This window comes from Pseudoliparis swirei, chromosome 18, assembly GCF_029220125.1.
Source record: "Pseudoliparis swirei isolate HS2019 ecotype Mariana Trench chromosome 18, NWPU_hadal_v1, whole genome shotgun sequence".
Classification (NCBI taxonomy): domain Eukaryota; kingdom Metazoa; phylum Chordata; class Actinopteri; order Perciformes; family Liparidae; genus Pseudoliparis; species Pseudoliparis swirei.
In genome coordinates, this window is record NC_079405.1 from 28,758,538 (window position 1) to 28,778,486 (window position 19,949).

Here is a 19,949-nt window from a genome sequence, read left to right on the forward strand (position 1 = left end):
TTTTATTTGACGACAGTTCCGATAATCGCGCGGGCCTCGACTATGACATTTTATTTTGAAAGCCGCGACCGGAAGCTTCGAACCTCTGTTGAGGAGTTGCCCCGTTTCTTCCCAAAAGTTTTTGGAAATGTTCCCCGAAGTCGTGCGCGGACCTTGTGTTTTACAATGGCGTCCGTAGTTCTCCTCACACACGTCCGATGCTCTCGCCGAAACAAATGAACGTTTCCGGGACCAGGCGGCGGGGATGTTCCGGTTAGTTTCCGCCCTCCTCCTCTGTTTCCTGGACTCCGGTGCGGCCGGTACTCCTCAGGGTGCATCGTGGTGCACATCTGTGCCCTCACAGGAGGTGAGAGGACAATAACAATAACAACAAGAACACAAGAAACTTGATTTTATTTGTTTCCCTGCACTTTATTCTCGTATGCACTGATTTAAATCACTTGTCAGATCTAATCTTTTTTAGTTTACCCTTGCTTATGCATTTCATGTTTGATGTAACGTTGCATTGTCAGAGGCTCTCCGGTGTCCATGCCATGCAACGGGAGCCCGGTGGGACGACAGCAGAGCAGAGCATCAGGATGGATGGTTAGTTGTTTTATCTCAATTCTAAGCATCAACAATATGGTAATAGAACGATTGTATGTGTCACATATATATATATATATATATATATAAATATAAGATATATGATATACAGGTGCTCCAACACCTCAGACTGTACCTGTATTCATGTATTGTCCGCTGGCCGTTCAAACACCCCCTATTTAACATGGCAGGTCCCACGGGACCGCCCCCGGCGGTGCCTGCAGAGGGCCGTCCCTCCTCCTCGGCTCCCGGCCCGTGGGAACACGCCGCCTCCTCGCCACCGACCTTCACCTCCGGCATCTCGCCCCGCCGGAGGAGCCGCAGGAGCACGCTCACCAGATCCGACCCCAGCCTGCCTCTGCCCCAGGTGTGTTGCTCACAGTATCCCCGCCTTCACATTAAAGCCCGAAATAATACCAAGTGTGTTTCCATGCAGACGCAGAGCGTGGCTCCTCCCTCCGTATTCGGGGTCAAATTCCACAAGTGTGCGCAGGTACATCGGCACAGGTGTTCTACGTATTGACGTATTCCACCGGACCCAGAGTTCACAGTCTGGCTCTTCCCGCTCCGTCACGCGGTCCTCAGGTGCAGCCGGACTCGGATCCTCCTCGGCTGACGTTCTTCCTGCTGATTCACAACACGGGGCCCCTGGGGGCCACCGACCTCTCCCAGGTGGCCATCCGGGACTCCATTTCTGGGATCGTGCCCCTGAGGTCCGACGGCCGCGTGGTGGAAAGAGGCTACCAGACGTTCGCCATCGACTCTCTGTCCGGTGCGTCAGCGACTTCGCTCAGTTTGAACTTCCTGCCGGCCGCGTTCACGATGAATGACGTCGGATTGATTTGACCTTCCTCTTCAGCCGGATCCCAAGTTGTGGTCAACTACACGGCCCGCATGAGGACCCACGAGAGCCAAGTCCTGGACCTTCCGGCTTTCCTCACCTTCTCCAACGCCTCGCAGGTATCGCTCCCCTGCAGCTCGCTCAGTCCCGTGAGAACGATTTCATCGAGTGCGGGGTTCGTACGGTCATGGAAAACCTGGAAAAGTCATTTTAAAATCGTCATTTCCAGGCCTGGAAAAGTCATGGAAAAAACTTAAATCTAAAAGTTTTGGAAAAGTCATGTAAATGTTATATTCACATGTTCATTTACGCCGAGTTTGAAATAATCATTATGTTTTTTAAAGAAAGACGCTCAAAATATAAGCCGGCGTACGCTCTTGATACGCAACATTTTCAAAATGTTGCATGTTTATACCGAGATTTTAGTTTGGTCATGGACATGTGGTTAAAAGTCCTGGAAAAGTCCTGAAAGTCCTGGAAGTCCTGAAAGTCCACTGGTCCACATGAGTAGAACCCTGCGAGTGTTTTGTCGTTGCCTCTGCAGAACGACGTCAGTATGTTCGGACCGCTCACGGCTAATCTGACCCTGAGGGTCAACTCCACCGACACGGTACGTTACACCCACGTTCAGCTTCGGCGTCGCGTGTTCTTCAAGCGATGGTTCTGCTGGTTCTGATGGTTCTGCTGGTTCCGCTGGTTTAGATCCATCCCGACCACGGGCTCCACTTTGCTGGTTTCGTGGCCGGGTTCTTCTCCACGCTGACGCTGCTGGCGCTCGGCCTCCTGCTGCTGCGCCTGGCCGGTCCGAGGAGCCGCCTGCGCCTCCTCCAGCAGCGGGTACCACGCCGGGTTCTCACAGCTCCACGGGCTCGGGGCGACAGCTGGGAGCGGCCATTTGTCTTCAGAAATCAAATAAAACTATAAATCTAACTGCCACTGACGCACCGTGGGGGGTTCTGAGTTGACGCAGCCAAAAAGAAAGTAACGTCCATCTCTGGATGTCATTATTCTGAAAATGTATTGACTAAAAAAACAAAAAGAACAAACACAATGTTGACGCTGCCTCTCGGTGCTGGGACCAAATCATCGGCCACCCAGGTGCATGCTGGTCCTGTGCCGACCCACCTCTACATATAACCAGTGTTACGCAATCAGTGAACCTCAAACTAAATATATTCAAACAACAATCACAATGTATTAAACTAAACTACAACTATCAGAAGAAAAAACTCTAACATATCAAAATATAACCTAAATAGCTTTACAATAAAACTAAATACTAACGTCAAAATAAATAGCTCCAACAACGCTAATCGACTATTCGTGGATCTTAATGTTCTAAAAGTTTATTTTTGTCGTTTCCAGTAATAAACAGGATGTCAAGAACCATATTTCAACTCGTGTTTTAGCTAACGTAACTTATGTAATCTCTTGAATCACCGTTTCCTCAGATGAAGGTCGCTTCATGCTCTTCAGGCTTCAGTGTGTAAGTTGAGTTTGTTGCTGCAGAGAAACAGACGGGCGTCCGACCCGGAGGACGCCGACGGCAGCGTGAGCGGCACGCCGAGGGGCGAGGCCTTCGAGGACCAGATGGTGGACACCATGGTGCTGGAGGACGCACACAACATGGACCAGGCCCTGGACAAGTGAGGAGGACACGAGGGAGGACACGAGGGAGGAGGGAGGACACGAGGGAGGACACGAGGGAGGAGGGAGGACACGAGGGAGGAGACGAGGGGCGAGGCCTTCGAGGACCAGATGGTGGACACCATGGTGCTGGAGGACGCACACAACATGGACCAGGCCCTGGACAAGTGAGGAGGACACGAGGGAGGAGGGAGGACACGAGGGAGGACACGAGGGAGGAGGGAGGACACGAGGGAGGAGACGAGGGAGGACACGAGGACCAGATGGTGGACACCATGGTGCTGGAGGACGCACACAACATGGACCAGGCCCTGGACAAGTGAGGAGGACACGAGGGAGGACACGAGGGAGGAGGGAGGACACGAGGGAGGAGGGAGGACACGAGGGAGGACACGAGGGAGGACACGAGCGAGGAGGGAGGACACCATGGTGCTGGAGGACGCACATAACATGGACCAGGCCCTGGACAAGTGAGGAGGACACGAGGGAGGAGGGAGGAGGGAGGACACGAGGGAGGACACAAGGGAGGAGGGAGGACACGAGGGAGGAGACGAGGGGCGAGGCCTTCGAGGACCAGATGGTGGACACCATGGTGCTGGAGGACGCACACAACATGGACCAGGCCCTGGACAAGTGAGGAGGACACGAGGGAGGAGGGAGGACACGAGGGAGGACACGAGGGAGGACACAAGGGAGGAGGGAGGACACGAGGGAGGACACGAGGGAGGACACGAGGGAGGACACACGGGAGGACAGGAGGGAGGACACGAGGGAGGACGGGAGGAGGGAGGACACGAGGGAGGAGGGAGGACACGGAGGACACGAGGGAGGAGGGAGGACACGAGGGAGGACACGAGGGAGGAAAGACACACGGAGGGAGGACGCGAGGGAGGACACGAGGGAGGACACGAGGGAGGAGGGAGGACACGAGGGAGGACACGAGGGAGGAGGGAGGACACGAGGGAGGACACGAGGGAGGACACGAGGGAGGAGACGAGGGAGGACACGAGGGAGGAGACGGGGAGGACACGAGGGAGGACACAAGGGAGGAGGGAGGACACGAGGGGGAGACGAGGGAGGACACGAGGGAGGACGGGAGGAGGGAGGACACGAGGGAGGAGGGAGGACACGAGGGAGGAGGGAGGACACGAGGGAGGACACGAGGGAGGACACGAGGGAGGAGGGAGGACACGAGGGAGGACACGAGGGAGGAGGACACGAGGGAGGAGGGAGGACACGGAGGACACGAGGGAGGAGGGAGGACACGAGGGAGGACACGAGGGAGGAAAGACACACGGCATACAGGGAGGAGACGAGGGAGGAAACGAGGGAGGACACGAGGGAGGAAAGACACACGGCATACAGGGAGGAGACGAGGGAGGAAACGAGGGAGGACACGAGGGAGGACGGAGAGGACACGAGGAGGAGCGAGGGAGGACACGGGAGGACAGGGAGGAGGGAGGAGGAGGACACGAGGGAGGGAGCGAGGAGGACACGAGGGAGGAGGGAGGACACGAGGGAGGAGACGAGGGAGGACACGAGGGGGAGACGAGGGAGGACACGAGGGAGGACGGGAGGAGGGAGGACACGAGGGAGGAGGGAGGACACGAGGGAGGACGGGAGGAGGGAGGACACGAGGGAGGACACGAGGGAGGACACGAGGATAGGAGGGAGGACACGAGGGAGGACGAGGGACGAGGAGGACACGAGGAGGACGAGGAGGACACGAGGGAGGAGGGAGGAGGCGAGGAGGACACGAGGGAGGAGAGGAGGGAGGAGAGACACGAGGGAGGACAGAGGAGGACACGAGGAGGAGGGGAGGACGAGAGGAGGAGGAGGACACGAGGGAGGACACGAGGGGGGAGACGAGGGAGGACACGAGGGAGGACACGAGGGAGGAGTCGGGAGAGGACACGAGGGAGGACATGAGGGAGGAGACAGGACGAGGGAGAGGAGACGAGGGAGGACACGAGGGAGGAGACGAGGAGGAGGGAGGAGACGGGAGGACAGAGGAGGACACGAGGGAGGAGACGAGGGAGGACATGAGGGAGGAGGAGGAGGAGGGGAGGGAGGACACGAGGAGGAGGAGGACACGAGGAGGAGAGGAGACGAGGGAGGACACGAGGGAGGAGGACACGAGGAGGGAGGACACGAGGAGAGGACACGAGGGGAGGACGAGGAGAGGAGGAGGAGGACGAGGGAGAGGACACGGGAGGACACGAGGAGGAGACGGGAGGAGGAGCGAGGAGGACACGAGGAGGACGGGAGGACGAGGAGGACACGAGGGAGGAGACGGGGAGGACACGAGGGAGGAGACGGGAGAGGAGTCGGGAGAGGAGATGAGGGAGGAGATGAGGGAGGACACGAGGGAGGAGACGAGGGAGGACACGAGGGAGGACACGAGGGAGGAGACGAGGGAGGAGTCGGGAGAGGACACGAGGGAGGACACGAGGGAGGAGACGAGGGAGGACACGAGGGAGGAGTCGGGAGAGGAGACGGGAGAGGAGACGAGGGAGGACACGAGGGAGGAGACGGGGAGGACACGAGGGAGGAGACGAGGGAGGACACGAGAGAGGACACGAGGGAGGAGTCGGGAGAGGAGACGAGGGAGGACACGAGGGAGGAGACGGGGAGGAGACGAGGGAGGACACGAGAGAGGAGTCGGGAGAGGAGACGAGGGAGGACACGAGGGAGGAATCGAGGGAGGACACGAGGGAGGAGTAGACAAGGGAGGAGACGAGGGAGGAGACGAGGTGGTAGACGAGGGAGGAGACGAGGGAGGAGACGAGGGGGGAGGAGACGAGGGAAGGATCCTGTCCCTCGGAGCCCTCACAGCTCCTCTCTCCTCGTCTCCTCCAGCCTAGAGATGTCCACCCTGCTGCACGCCACCAGCAGCCTGGAGGCGGCTCGGGTCCAGATGTTCCGGGACGTGACGGGCTCCCTGCTGGGGGGCCCCCGGGGGCCCCGGGGCCAGCAGCGGCTGCTCGGCGTGCTCCAGGGCCAGATGCTGGGCATGGAGGGCCGGCTGGAGGAGGAGCGCGGCGCCCGCATGGCGGCGCTGGCCGGCCGCTGCAACCAGGAGACGAGGGAGGAGATGGAGGCGGAGCAACGGGGGGAGGCGGCCGAGAAGGAGGAGGCGGAGCTGCTGTGTCAACACGCAGACCGACAGGTAGGAGACACCCCCCCCCTCTCTCTCCCCCCTCTCCCCCCCCCATGCTGCAAGGGACGAGGTGAGGACGCATAGTGAGAGGATTCTTCCCTCGTCTCCTCCCATGTCCCCCCCCCATCTCCCCTCGTCTCCCCCCTCGTCTCCCTCCCTTGTCCCTCCCTCATCCCTCCCTCCGTACCTCGTCTCCCCCCCTCGTCATCCCCCTTGTCCCTCCCTCATCTCCTCCCTCCCTGCCTCCTCGTCATCCCCTTGTCCCTCCTCTCCCTCGCCTCCCTCCCTTGTCCCCCTCATCTCCCTCCTCCTCTCCCTCGTCTCCTCCCTTGTCCCCCTCATCCTCCCTCCGCACTCCATCCCCTTGTCCCTCCCTCGCCTCCCCTCGTCTCCCCTTGTCTCCTCCCTGTCCCTCCTCATCCCTCCTCCGTGCACTGCTCCCTCGTCATCCCCCTTGTCCCTCCCTCATCTCCTCCCTCGTCTCCCTCCCTTGTCCCCCCCTCATCCCTCCCTCCGTACCTCGTCACCCCCCTTGTCCCTCCTCATCCCTCGCCTCCTCCCTCGTCCTCCTCCCTTGTCCCTCCCTCATCCCTCCCTCCCTCCCTGTCCCTCCTCATCCCTCCTCCCTCCCTCGCCTCCCTCTCCTCCCCTGTCTCCTCCCTTGTCCTCCTCCCTCATCCCTCCCTCCGCACTCATCTCCCTCGTCATCCCTCTTGTCCCTCCCTCATCTACCACCTCGTCTCCCCCCTCATCTTCCTCCCTTGTCCCCCCCTCATCCCTCCCTCCCCTCGCCTCCCCTCGTCCCATCCTCCCTCGTCTCCCTCATCCCTCCTCCTCACTCGCTCCCCTCGTCCCTCCTCTCCCCTCGCCTCCTCCCTTGTCCCCCTCATCCCTCCCTCCGCACTCGCCTCCCCTCGTCTCCCCCTTGTCCCCCTCATCCCTCTCCTCTCCTCCCTGCCTCCTCTCCCCTGGTCCTCCTGTCCCTCCCTCATCCTCCCTCCGCACTGCCTCCCTCGCCCCCCTCGCCTCCCTCGCCTCCTCCCTCCCTTGTCCCTCATCCCTCCTGCACTCCCTCGCCTCGCCTCCCCTCGCCTCCCTCCCTGTCCCCCCTCATCACTCCTCCCTGCCTCCCCCTCCCTCGTCCCTCCCTGTCCCCCTCATCCCTCCTCCGCACTGCCTCACCTCGTCTCCCTCGCCTCCCTTGTCCCCCTCATCCCTCCCTCCACTCGTCTCCCCTCGTCATCCCCTTGTCCCCCTCATCTCCTCCTCGCCTCCCCTCGCCTCCCCTGCTCACCCTGCCTCCCCTCGTCCCCTCGCCTCCTCCCTTGTCCCCCTCATCCCTCCCTCCGCACTGCCTCCCCTCGTCTCCCTCCCTTGTCCCTCCCTCATCCCTCCCCTTCTGCCAGGAGCTCCTCCACTGCAGCGTCCTCCTGGAGAAGCTCCACAAGCTGAGCCAGAGTCAGCTGCAGCGCCTCCTGCTGGTGAGGCACGAGGAGGCGTCGGGGAAGGTCCAGAGGCAGATCATGGAGCGGCGCCGGGTGGAGCTGCACAAGATCTTCTCCGAGGAGCTGGAGGAGGCGACCAGGATGGGCGAGCTGGAGAGGAGCGCCGCCAGGAGCCTCCAGCGCCATTACTTCGCCTGCCAGGTGAGCGGCGGCGCCATGACGCAATCACGCCATGACGCAATCACGCCATGACGCAATCACGCCATGACGCAATCACGCCATGACGCAATCACGCCATGACGCACTCACGCCATGATGCAATCACGCCATGACGCAATCACGCCATGATGCACTCACGCCATGAGGCAATCACGCCATGACGCAATCACGCCATGACGCACTCACGCCATGACGCAATCACGCCATGATGCACTCACGCCATGACGCAATCACGCCATGACGCAATCACGCCATGATGCACTCACGCCATGACGCAATCACGCGTGAATAATACGACAAAAAGGACTTTCCGGTTCATGACCTCCTTCTCTTGGGACCAGGACCAGCTGGAGGAGGTGCTGGACGTGGCGCTCGCCACCCAGCGCTTCGTGCTCGCCGAGCGCCACGCCCAGAGGAAGTTCCTGGTGCACAGCCTGCACAGCCTCAACGGCCTGGTGGCCGACAGCTTCTCCAGCGCCTCCAGCGGCCTGAGCGGCTGGTTCTCTCACATCAGGAGGTCGGAGCTCACCGGCGCCACCGCCGTGTGGCCATCACACGGCACTACACCTTTAAATACAATTATTTTACAGGATGAATGTACATTTCTATAATTTATATACAGGGCCCGTACGGTCATGGAAAACCTGGAAAAGTCATGGCATTTTAAAATGGTCATTTCCAGGCCTGGAAAAGTCCTGGAAAAAACTTAAATCATAAAAGTTTTGGAAAAGTCACGTAAATGTGTTATAATCACATGTTCATTTACGCCGAGTTTGAAATAATTAATATGGTTTTTTAAAGAAAGACGCTCAAAATACAAGCCGGCGTACGCTCTCAATACGCACAATTTTCTAAATTGTTCATGTTTATACCGAGATTTCATGTGGTTTAAAGTCCTGGAAAAATCCTGGAAATCCATTGGTCGAAATGTGTAAGAACCCTGAATATAGATTTGCAACTGACAAAGATTATTAAACAATTCCAATATCTTAAATATCTATAATAAATTTATATATATAGTATTATTTATTATTATTATTTATTTTTTAATTTAAATTTATTTTCAATCATTATTATTTATTCATAATATTATAAATATATAATATGTTATTCCTGGTATTTTACAGTAAATGTACATTGCAGCTCAAAGCTTAGTCGTTCTCCAACCTGTCATTCCTTCGTTTGTCCACCAGGGGGAGCAGCGTGCCCTCGGAGCAGCTGGACCGGCTCCAGGAGGAGGCCCAGAAGGAGCTGCTGACGGCGAGGCAGCGGCTGGAGGAGTCTCTGGGCCGCGAGAGGAGAGCCATGCGCTGCGGCCTGATCAAGAAGAGGAGGGAGCTCATCTCCGACCTGGTGAAGAGCGCCGACCTCTCGACCCCGTCGACCCCCCCGCGCCACGACGTCCCCCATCTTTGTTAATCCCGCCTCCTTGCCTCCTGTCCAGCTGCGGGTCCAGAAGCAGAGACAGAAGGACCTGTCGGCTCGGGCCAAGGCTCTGGAGGGCGGCGCCGCCGTGGCCCGGCACCTCCGCTGCTGGCAGAACCTGCTGACCAATCACAGCATGGAGCTGGCGGAGCTCATCAACAACCTGGACGAGGAGGCGGCGGCAGACGTCCGCAAGGTGGCGCTCTCACACCGTCGGGGCGGGGTTCGGCGGGAACGGCCCCCGTCTTGACCCCTGACCCCCGTCTTGACCCCTGACCTGCCCTCCAGGTGACCATGCGTGTGATTCAGGGCGCCGTCGCCGACATCAGGTCCATCCAGCCGTCGGCGGCGCAGGCCGTGCTCGCGCTCTCACCACCGGGGGCGCCGCAGGGGGAGCCGGAGGCCCCGGGGCCCGGACCCGGGGCCCTCCTGCAGGGCCAGGACCGGCTGCACCAGGAGGGCCGGGCGGCGCTGCTCACGCTCAGCTGCAGCCGGGCGGCGCTCCGGGACGCCATGCAGAGGGAGCTGCAGGAGCAGAAGGAGGTGCGGGAGCACGGCCGAGCGTTCTTCAGGTCGGTGTCACATGACGGAGGATCACAACGCCATCCACAGCCAGAAGTTACACCTCCTCCCCCCCCTCCTCCCCCCCCAGCGCCCTGTGTTCCTCCCAGCTGACCCTCTCTGAGGAGGAGGTGCTGCGGATGCAGCTGGAGTTCCAGAAGGTTCTGTCGGTGATGGACCTGAGTCTGGTTCTGCCGCACGCCGCCCGCCGGGCCAAGCTGCACGCCGCACTGGCGGCTCGCCGGACGCAGAGCGAGCGCCGCACGGTGAACGCGCCCACTCTGTTGTTGTTGTTGTTGTTGTTGTTGTCGTGGATCAGAACATAAAATCTCAACATGACACTCGACTACACTTGTGTGTGTGTGAGTGTGTGTGTGTGTGAGCATGTGTGAGTGTGTGTGTGTGTGTGTGAGTGTGTGTGTGAGTGTGTGTGTGAGTGTGAGCATGTGTGAGTGTGTGTGTGTGAGCATGTGTGTGTGTGAGTGTGTGTGTGTTTGTGTGAGTGTGTGTGTGTGTGTGAGCATGTGTGTGTGTGTGTGTGTGTGTGATGGAAGTAACTCAGGTGGTACTTCCCCTTTAAATCTCATGTTTTGACAGTTTAAAGTTTAAATATAATAAACTATGAGCTGCTCTTCATATTTTCTGTAGTAACAAACTGATCCTCCTCCTCCTGCTGAGTCATCGATATTTAAACTTCCTCTGAGTCGACTCACAACGTATCGATGTCTTCAGGTTCCTCCTCCGCCTGGGAGTAAAGCCTCCTCCTCCTCCTCCGCCCTGCTCCTCTTCCAGAGGAGGCTGGCCGACGGGATCCGGCTGCTGGAGGAGGAGAAGGAGACGGAGAGCGGCGTCATGGACGAGGTAACGACCTCCAGTGACCTCCAGGTCATATGACGTGTGTTAAGTTACTGAAGGGACACTGTATTTATAAATATATATAAATATATTTATATACATATTTATATATAAATATATTTATATTTATTTATTTATATACATTTATATATATTTATATATATATATACATTTCTATTTATACATATTTATATTTATATATATTAATATGTTTGTATTATTATTTATTATCACTTTTTCATGTACTGTCCTGGAACTGGTCCGCGTGCCGTCGGCAGGTGGTGGAGGAGCTGCGGCGCGAGAGGCAGGAGGCGCTGCGCTCTCAGGGCGACGGCCTGGCCACGCAGATGGCGAGCGTCCACCACCAGAAGGCCGAGCGCAGGACCAAAGTCCTGGAGACGTCCAGAGCGATGCTGGCGCTGCACGGCCTCCTCCTCCAGCAGCTCAGGGACGCCGAGAGCCCGGAGAGCCCGGAGCTGGCCCGGAGCGTCCAGAACCACTGCCTGGTGGGCCTCCGCCCGGCAACAAGCCCCGCCTCCTCTGGGAGCAAACACTTCATCGCTGTCACTTGACTCCTCCCACAGGGCCTGGAGGAGGCGGAGCAACAGCTCCGACGGGAGAGAGCGGAGCTGGAAGTGTCTCGGTGCCGAGGCGAGTCGAGCCCCACGCAGAGGGAGGAGGACGAGGAGGAGCAGGGAGGCGCGGAGGAGAGGCTGCTCCGGCTGCAGCGGGACTGCAGTATGACGTCCATCCTGCAGGAGGCGCTCTACAAGAGAGATCAGGTGGCGGCGCTGCTGGCCGAGAGGTGAGCGGCGGCGGTGTGTGTGATGAGGAGGTGCTGTAGTGATGAGGAGGTGCTGTATTGATGAGGAGGTGGCTGTGTGATGAGGAGGTGCTGTAGTGATGAGGAGATGGCTGTGTGTGATGAGGAGGTGGCTGTGTGTGATGAGGAGGTGGCTGTGTGATGAGGAGGTGGCTGTGTGATGAGGAGGTGGCTGTGTGATGAGGAGGTGGCTGTGTGTGATGAGGAGGTGGCTGTGTGTGATGAGGAGGTGCTGTAGTGATGAGGAGATGGCTGTGTGTGATGAGGAGGTGGCTGTGTGATGATGAGGTGCTGTAGTGATGAGGTGCTGTAGTGATGAGGAGGTGGCTGTGTGATGAGGAGGTGCTGTAGTGATGAGGAGGTGCTGTAGTGACTCTGTCGGTGCTCCCAGGCTGCAGGAGGCGCGCGGCCGCCATCAGGCCACGGAGGACCTGAAGGAGCAGATGGAGCTCAGGAGGCTGTACGCCAACTGTGACCAGGTCCGACCCCCCCCCCCATGAGCCCCCCCCCCCCCCATGTCTTTCTCAATGCTCCTGTTCTTCAGTCACAGGGGTAGAACCAGCCCCTAAATAACCTGTACCTGCCCCCCCCCCCCCCCCCTCAGGATCTGGAGTTGGCGTCTCGGCTGGTGAAGCTGAGTCAGGTGACCCCCGAGGTTCTCCTGGAGGCTCTGCGCCTCCTCCTCCCCACGCTGCCCGAGAGCGAACTCCTCTCCATCACCGACGCCCTCTGCCCCAAGCGCCTCCTCGCCACGCCGCCCACGGAGCAGGACCAGACCGGGTAAGAGACCGCCTCCTGTGTCCTATATATATATATATATATATGTGTATATATATATATGTATGTATATATATATGTATGTATATACATATATATATATATGTATGTATACATATATATACATATCGAAGCTCTGCGGCGACCGCGATCGACATATTGAGCACCCCTGCATTAAAACATTAAAGAGCCGAGAGTTTTTTTCAGCGTGAGAAATACGATGTGTGGCGGGAGTGTGTGAGTTAGACCGAAATGCGTGAGTCTCACGCTCAATGCGTGACACTTGAGAGCCCTGCATTGCTCACCAGTGCGCACGCCGGCATCCGAGCTCTGCGGCGTGCGAGACGGAGATCGGAGTCGTGTTAACGCGACACTAGAGACAGAATGACACGCTGCTGGAGAGACGACCAACAACAGACGGATTGAAGCTCATTCTGCGCATGCGTTCAATGCGTTAAAACAAAAAAACTAGTTAAACCTGTAATTTAATTAACTGAGTTAACGCGTTATTTTTCACAGCACTAATATATACATATATATATATATATACATATATAGATATGTATGTATATATACATATATATACAGGACTGTCTCAGAAAATTAGAATATTGTGATGAAGTTCTTTATTTTCTGTAATGCAATTAAAAAAACAAAAATGTCATGCATTCTGGATTCATTACAAATCAACTGAAATATTGCAAGCCTTTTATTCTTTTAATATTGCTGATTATGGCTTACAGCTTAAGAAAACTCAAATATCCTATCTCTAAATATTAGAATATCATGAAAAAGTATACTAGTAGGGTATTAAACAAATCACTTGAATTGTCTAATTAACTCGAAACACCTGCAAGGGTTTCCTGAGCCTTGACAAACACTCAGCTGTTATAAATCTTTTTTTTTACTTGGTCTGAGGAAATATTAAAATTTTATGAGATAGGATTTTAGAGTTTTCTTAAGCTGTAAGCCATAATCAGCAATATTAAAAGAATAAAAGGCTTGCAATATTTCAGTTGATTTGTAATGAATCCAGAATGCATGACATTTTTGTTTTTTTAATTGCATTACAGAAAATAAAGAACTTTATCACAATATTCTAATTTTCTGAGACAGTCCTGTATATATATATTAGGGCTGTGAAACGATTACAAATTTTAATCAGGTTAATCACAGGTTTCTGTGGATTAATCAATGCGTTAACGCATTATTTTTCACAGCACTAATATATATATATATGCAAATATATATACTTTATATATATATAGAGTATATATATGCATATATATATACTGTATATATATATTTATATATATAAATAAATGTGTAAATATATATACACATTTATTTATATATATGTATATATATAAATAAATGTGTGTATATATATACACATACAGTAAGTCTTTGTCTGCGAGTCTTTTCATGGGCCCGTGCCGTGTGACTCGTCCAGCTGGCAAACACAGTTCAGATTTCTGTTGCCAGCTCCTCTCGTGCTTGAACAAATTGAATATGTGGGGAAACCTTTCAAGCCCGAAGTTTCTCAGCGGCTCGAGTTCTGCGGTGAGAGAAAGTCGTAAGTCCCACAAACTCGTCTAAAAACCGCTCGACCGCGATGCGGCCGTCACCCCGAGCCGACGCGGCGGGAGGGACGAACCGTGACGCTCGCCGTTTGATTTCCTGACACAATGGGAGTCTCAAGTCTGGAGGGAGGAGGCCGTCTGGGCCGAGGAGACGAGACGGGGACATGTGTTCCTGCTCCGCTGCAGAGAGGAAGACATTGTCCTGCATGTGGTTTAACAAGAGGAGAGCGTCTCGTCAGCCAGACGTTAAGCTCCGCCTCCCGTCTCCTCCGCTGCTGCAGCGCTGGAGGTCTACAGGAATTCTCCAGAAAATGCAATTATCCATAAAAAGACAAATTGAATTGTGCGTGTTTGTGAGACGCGTCTTCAGACCGCCGGGCCCCTCGCACCACGTCACAGAGCCGGCTTCTTAACATGTTGGTGACCTTTTGACCTTCAGGTGTGCCGCGGCGCCGAGCAGACTTCTTTCCGTCGCGCTGAGAGAAGATGTGCTGAGGAAGCATGCGCCGGGCGAGCGGCGCCCCCCTGTGGAGAGAGAGAGGTGGGGGGGGGGGGGTCCGGGGGAGACCGTATGTGTATCTTATGTAACGTGCTCCTCACAGCCGCTCCTCTGTCCTCAGACTCCGGGAGAAGAGGAAAAGTCTGATGGACAAGCTCCTCCCCGGAGCCCGGAGCCCGCCCCCCCCACTGGTGGAAGGGCCGGAGGAGGAGAAGAAGGAGGAGGAGGAGGAGGAGAGGAAGGAGGAGGAGGAGAATAAGAAGGAGGAGGAGGACGCTGCCCACCGGCCTGTTTGCGAAGCCGCCGTCGCTGCAGCGGAACCGGCCGTCGGCCCGCCGGCCCCCCGCGGCGCCGGGGAGCGCCTGTTTGTGTTCCGGCTCCCCCCAGAGTCGGGGGGGGGCAGGGCCCCCAAAAGACTGAGGAAGAGGAACTTTCTCAATCTGAAGAAAGGCTCAGTGGCTCCAACCAGCCTGCCCTGAGACTCACGGAGGAGGAGGAGGAGGAGGAGGAGGAGAGGAGAGGGGGTGGGGGAGGAGGAGGGGGAGGGGAGGAGGAGGAGTAGGGGGGTCTTTTTACACTCCACATTAAAGCGATGATGATTGTGGTTCTCTTCCTCTCCAGATGTGTGTCGCTTGGCGGTCGTACAGAGTTCATGATTAACTATTTAAAAACTTTCTTTCCTTCAGTATTAAAATAAACATCTTCATGTTGATGAAGCTCGTGACTGAATCATGGACTCGATAACTATGTATATCTGATATCAACTATTTAAGAAATGCACATTTGAGAAAAGCAGAAGTTTGGGCACATTTGGCTCAGCAGCGCCCCCTACAGGCCGCCCTCGGCCTCAGCGCGCGTCCACGTCACCGCCCCCCCCCCCTCTACTATGTAAGCCCCCGCCGGCGGGCCGGAGCTCCAGCGGCTTCCAGACATGAGGATCGGACTCGCGACCCTCTTGTGCCTTTGCGTCCTCGCGTGGCCGACGCGCGGCGCGCCCCCGACCTGCTACTCCCGCGCGCTCGGCCTGAGCGGGGAGGTCACGGCTCTGCTGGACCGGATCCACACGCGCCCACGCACGGTAAGCGAGGCGCGCCCCGGGACTCCCGGGAGTAACCTCCCGGTTCTCCCCGGTACCCCCCTGTAACCCCCCGGTTCTCCCCGGTTACTCCCCGGTACCCCCCCTGTAACCCCCGCGGTGTGTTTGGGTTGCAGAAGCCGTGCGCGGAGGTCCTGCCCGTGATCTTCCTCGACGTGCACGTGAGTTTAATAACATGATGGTGATGATGGTGATGATGATGATGTATAATATTGGACTGTTCGGGACCTCGTGGCGCTCAGTCTCAACAATAATAAATGCATTTGAAAAAGTCAACAAAAAATTATCTTTCCATAAAAACTGACCTGGGATCAGCTTCATATGTAATATATAATATAATATAATAATATAACTAGCAGACATAAAATGACCGATGTCTCCAGAACAAGACGTCTGTGTGACTTCGGGGTGCCTGTCCCTTTAAGAAGTTAGTTTAATACTAAATCAACGAGTGGACCGGTTACGTAAGAGTTCTCCTTCATGCGGGTCCAAACCCACTGAGCCGCCGCCTCTCCCCAGAACTCGTGCGTCACCACCAGGCTGCGTGACTTCCTGTACGTGGTTCTGAACCACCCGGACCCGGCCTGCCGGCGGCGGCCCGCGATGCTGCTGCTGAGGAGGAAGGTCCAGACCCTGCACACCATCATCACCAGAGTCTGTTACCGGGTAAGAGCCTCGCTCTGAGCAGCCGGACCGACCTCGTTGTTACCGGGTCTGACCGCTTGACCCCAGGACCTGGTGTTCTTCACAGACGACTGCGAGGCCATCGACACGGGTCACGTGCGGCCGCACTACGCCGAGGACCGGCTGCAGCTGCTGCAGGAGGAGAGATGAGAGGATGACGTCATTCACACAAACACATCCCCCCCCCCCCCCACACACACACACACACACACACACACACACACGGCCGGCCTGTGAGACCCACCGCACAGAGGCCGCTTCATGCCGGGCCCCGGTGGACCTGCGGGGGCCACATTCCTGCAGAGCAGTGCGGAAACTTTCCACAGGAAATTAGCTGGATGCCGAAAACGTTGAATAATAATAAAGATGGCGGTGAGCTGCTGGTCCACGGGGGTCGCCGCCTCCCGCTCCCCTGGACCAATCAGAGGCCCTCGTGCCATGAAGAGAAAGAGCTCTCCAAGGAGCGTTACGCAACAGCGGGAGCACGTTATGTAAGAAATGGTCCTCAGCATTCAGAATAGAAAGTTTTATGGATATAAAACAGAGTGAGACCTCCCTGTTTAAGACATATTAGATGTCTGTTTTTATTATTATCTTGTACACACATTATGTAATAAACTCTTTGTTGAGTCTATGAACTGGTTGCCTTCACTCTGCTGGTGTCCATCATGTTGCTGCTGAGGAACCAGTCTTCCTCTCTGACGTCACGTTGGCCTCTGCTGCCCCCTGTGGGCAGAGGGTGCACTGCATGCTGGGTAAAGTGTGTTTATGATATTCAAAGAGGTCTGCTATGTTGGGTTAATGTATCCCTTAAATGTGTAATCCTCTTCTTCCTCTTCTTCACTCCCACTGACTGAGCTGCACAAATATCTCTATATTTAACTAAATAAATATTAAATGTCCATGTTTACGTGTGTGAATGTTCTCACAACAAACATGGCTCCTTTATTAACGTGATTGTTTACTCAGACGAGCATCGACCTCTGAACACATTAATATTTACACATTGTGAGTTTGAATATTAGGGATGGTAAAGAGCTCGTGGGCTCGGCCTGCTGCCTTAAGGTGCTTCAGTGGTCTCGGGGGTTCTGGTGAAGTCCTGGATCCGGCCCGCCAGACAGGTTGAGCCTCAGAAGGAGAGGCGCAGTGCCCTCATCCGCCACCAGGGGGTGCTGTTGTAGCTTCATATAGGAAGGAGAGGAGTTGTCCATCATTTTATGCTGATGAATTTAGACTATCTCTCTCTCTCTCTCTCTCGCTCTCTACAGTAATCATTAAAAATGAATGTCATTTTAATTATAATAGTTTATAATGACATCTGCCCAATCAGAGTGAGATATGCAGCCTGTAAATCGAGAATACAAACTGACTGATGAGAACTAAATTATTATTATTATTATTATTATTACATTAATAAGCACGTGAGCTCACAAAGAGTTTTAAAACGTGTTATAATGTCGCAGAATTAGAATCAGCAAACCTTTTTAAATGTCTTCAAACATGTAATTTGATAACACGTACTCAGAATAATTTAACAGCCTGCAGTTCAATGTGAATAATAAGCATGATTATTGTTTCATCTAGTTGCTCTTAATTAATTACCTCTATAAGTTACCAGCGCGTGCTCGTTGATCAATGATTTTAATTGCTCTGCTTATTGATCATCCTGACACACGATGATGCTCTTCATTAAAACAGAGCAGAAGGTGAAGCAACACCGGGAATGTTTAACACCATAAAAATAAAAACAACAACTGAGCCGGAGGGCGACTGCAGCCCCGCTGAGCCTCCAACGACCTCGTAAAGAACCATCACACATTCACAACGAGGCATCGGTGATGCTCTCCTGTTTATGGGGGTTTCATGCAATTTTCCATCACAATTAGCACTTTTATTGCATCTTAAAAGAAAGTTGTCCTCATTAGTCCGCATGAGAAATCTTTCCCACATTAATCTCCAATAGGTGGTTGGCACACTCTCCACTTTATGCTAATCACGCACATGTAGTTGGTGTTTAAAGCTCTCACACATTCAGTCAGTACAAAGTTTCTCCTCCAATCAACTGTAAACCCTGAAGGATTCAATGAAGGACGCCACCGCCCTCTAGCGGACACTGTGAGCGCTGCAGCCATCGACAGAGCGCTCATGACAGATTAAATGTCGTATATAAATGGTATTATTTCACATAGTATTAAGATAGTCACGCTTATATCATCAATAATGCATTTATTGACTTTTGTATTGACTTTTACTGCATGGCAGTCTGGCGTTATTGCATGTTGGGGTTTTCTTCATATGGCATTTGGATAATCTGTCTTTAAATTCCTTGTGAGCACATCTGGTTTCCTGCAGGAGAATTTAAATGTCCTGTTGGTGGAAGCAGCCACGAGGAGTTGCTGCTGATGCTTGTCTGGCTGCACATTGATTTATTATAGATGCTTTGTTCATGCAGCACGTGCACGTGGCTCTGGAGGACTGGCGGGCTTTTCTTTGCACGGTGAGGACGTGATGCGCGTTCATGTGTGTCTGCATATTAATCCATAGCCTATTCATATTTATATATATTTACAATTACATATTTAATGTAGTATTTGCCCTTTTATTTTCCACGTTAGAGGATATGTTATATAATATAAGTAAACATAAATGATCTCATGGAGCTGAAGGTGAAATCATCTTATTCACATTCTCGGAGGAATAGTTAGAATTAATGTATTTGATATTTTAAAAACTATTATTATTACTCATGGTTTATTCACAAACGCTGCATTAAATAACATGAAGGTATTTAATAAAATATGGTTTTATATGAATGAGTCAGAACATTATTTCATGAAGGTTGATGTTGATAATATTTGTAAATTAAGATGCTTTTTTTGTTATGTGACTCCACCTGTGGACAGAAGGTGGTGGTGTGGCGTCAACAGAAAGTTATGATGTGTCATGTACCTGGTTGAATATATATATATATATATATATTTTTGTATTATTAATTATTATTTATTATATATATATACATACATACATATATATATGGACGTGTATCATTTCATTAAATGTTCTGCTACTCTGGCAACACTGTGTCTAATGATACACGTCCATATATGTGTGTATATATATATATATATATATATATTTATGTGTATATAATAAATAATAATACAACAAATAAAAATATATCTACATATATATATATATATACACAATAACCAGGTCAACATAAATATCAACATATACTCTATTTCAGTATAAGTCTAATAAAATGTGCAGACGTATTATTTACTGTTATATGAAGTTCATAACAGAGACTCTCTTTTATTAATTCAACTGATTGTATCAAAGGGTTAAAAACGTGACTTTACGTTGAATAAAGTGAACTCATGGTCAAGTTAAATTGTATATTGATATATTGTATTAGTTTATATATAATTGGTCAAATGACCCATATTTTCGTGGGGTTAAATCTTCTCCAATAAAAGAGTTTCTTGAGAACAAACTAAATAAAGCTTTACTGCCTCCACAATGAACCGAGTGATGCAGTGACGGTCCATTAAAGAGCTTTAATGATCATTTATCTGTGACTAATAATCCCTCTTTGTCCCCTCGTGGGGGCAGGAGTCACCGAGCGGCCTGTGATCTTCTGCCCGACACAACAACGGAGGTTTGTTTGCTGCTGCTTTGTTTTTGGGCTTCTGGAGAGCGCGAGAGCCAAAAGAGACAAAAGAGGACGAGCTGAAAGGAGGGAGGAG

The 19,949-nt window shown here is 53.3% G+C and overlaps 2 protein-coding genes across 2 annotated transcripts; both read left to right on the forward strand.

Annotated features, from left to right (window-relative positions):
- The first annotated feature begins 48 nt into the window (after positions 1–48).
- LOC130208540 (limbin-like) lies at positions 49–15,149 on the forward strand. Its single transcript, XM_056437725.1, has 23 exons — positions 49–346; positions 513–585; positions 777–952; positions 1,022–1,078; positions 1,171–1,357; positions 1,445–1,545; positions 1,971–2,036; positions 2,129–2,263; positions 2,936–3,072; positions 5,933–6,242; positions 7,640–7,879; positions 8,239–8,414; positions 9,091–9,250; positions 9,342–9,518; positions 9,611–9,894; positions 9,975–10,149; positions 10,616–10,744; positions 11,017–11,244; positions 11,323–11,543; positions 11,953–12,040; positions 12,166–12,341; positions 14,361–14,462; positions 14,542–15,149. Exons 1-23 carry the CDS (start codon positions 245–247, stop codon positions 14,897–14,899), a joined length of 3,858 nt encoding a protein of 1,285 aa, XP_056293700.1. The 5' UTR covers positions 49–244; the 3' UTR covers positions 14,900–15,149.
- An 85-nt stretch (positions 15,150–15,234) lies between these two features.
- Positions 15,235–17,102, forward strand: LOC130208539 (cytokine-like protein 1). The gene is made up of 4 exons (XM_056437724.1): positions 15,235–15,498; positions 15,633–15,677; positions 16,036–16,182; positions 16,249–17,102. The coding sequence occupies exons 1-4, from the start codon at positions 15,352–15,354 to the stop codon at positions 16,348–16,350; spliced, it is 441 nt and encodes a 146-aa protein (XP_056293699.1). The 5' UTR covers positions 15,235–15,351; the 3' UTR covers positions 16,351–17,102.
- The last annotated feature ends 2,847 nt before the right edge of the window (positions 17,103–19,949 follow it).

What these genes read in the sequence shown, in the direction of transcription:
- LOC130208540 (XM_056437725.1), top strand. Translation starts at nt 245, where the DNA reads ATGTTCCGGTTAGTTTCCGCCCTCCTCCTCTGTTTCCTGGACTCCGGT. An exon ending in CACGGCCGAGCGTTCTTCAG is followed by an intron (nt 9,895 to 9,974) that starts GTCGGTGTCACA and finishes CTCCCCCCCCAG; the next exon opens with CGCCCTGTGTTCCTCCCAGC. An exon ending in GCGGCGCTGCTGGCCGAGAG is followed by an intron (nt 11,544 to 11,952) that starts GTGAGCGGCGGC and finishes CGGTGCTCCCAG; the next exon opens with GCTGCAGGAGGCGCGCGGCC.
- LOC130208539 (XM_056437724.1), top strand. Translation starts at nt 15,352, where the DNA reads ATGAGGATCGGACTCGCGACCCTCTTGTGCCTTTGCGTCCTCGCGTGG. An exon ending in TGATCTTCCTCGACGTGCAC is followed by an intron (nt 15,678 to 16,035) that starts GTGAGTTTAATA and finishes GCCTCTCCCCAG; the next exon opens with AACTCGTGCGTCACCACCAG. An exon ending in TCACCAGAGTCTGTTACCGG is followed by an intron (nt 16,183 to 16,248) that starts GTAAGAGCCTCG and finishes GCTTGACCCCAG; the next exon opens with GACCTGGTGTTCTTCACAGA.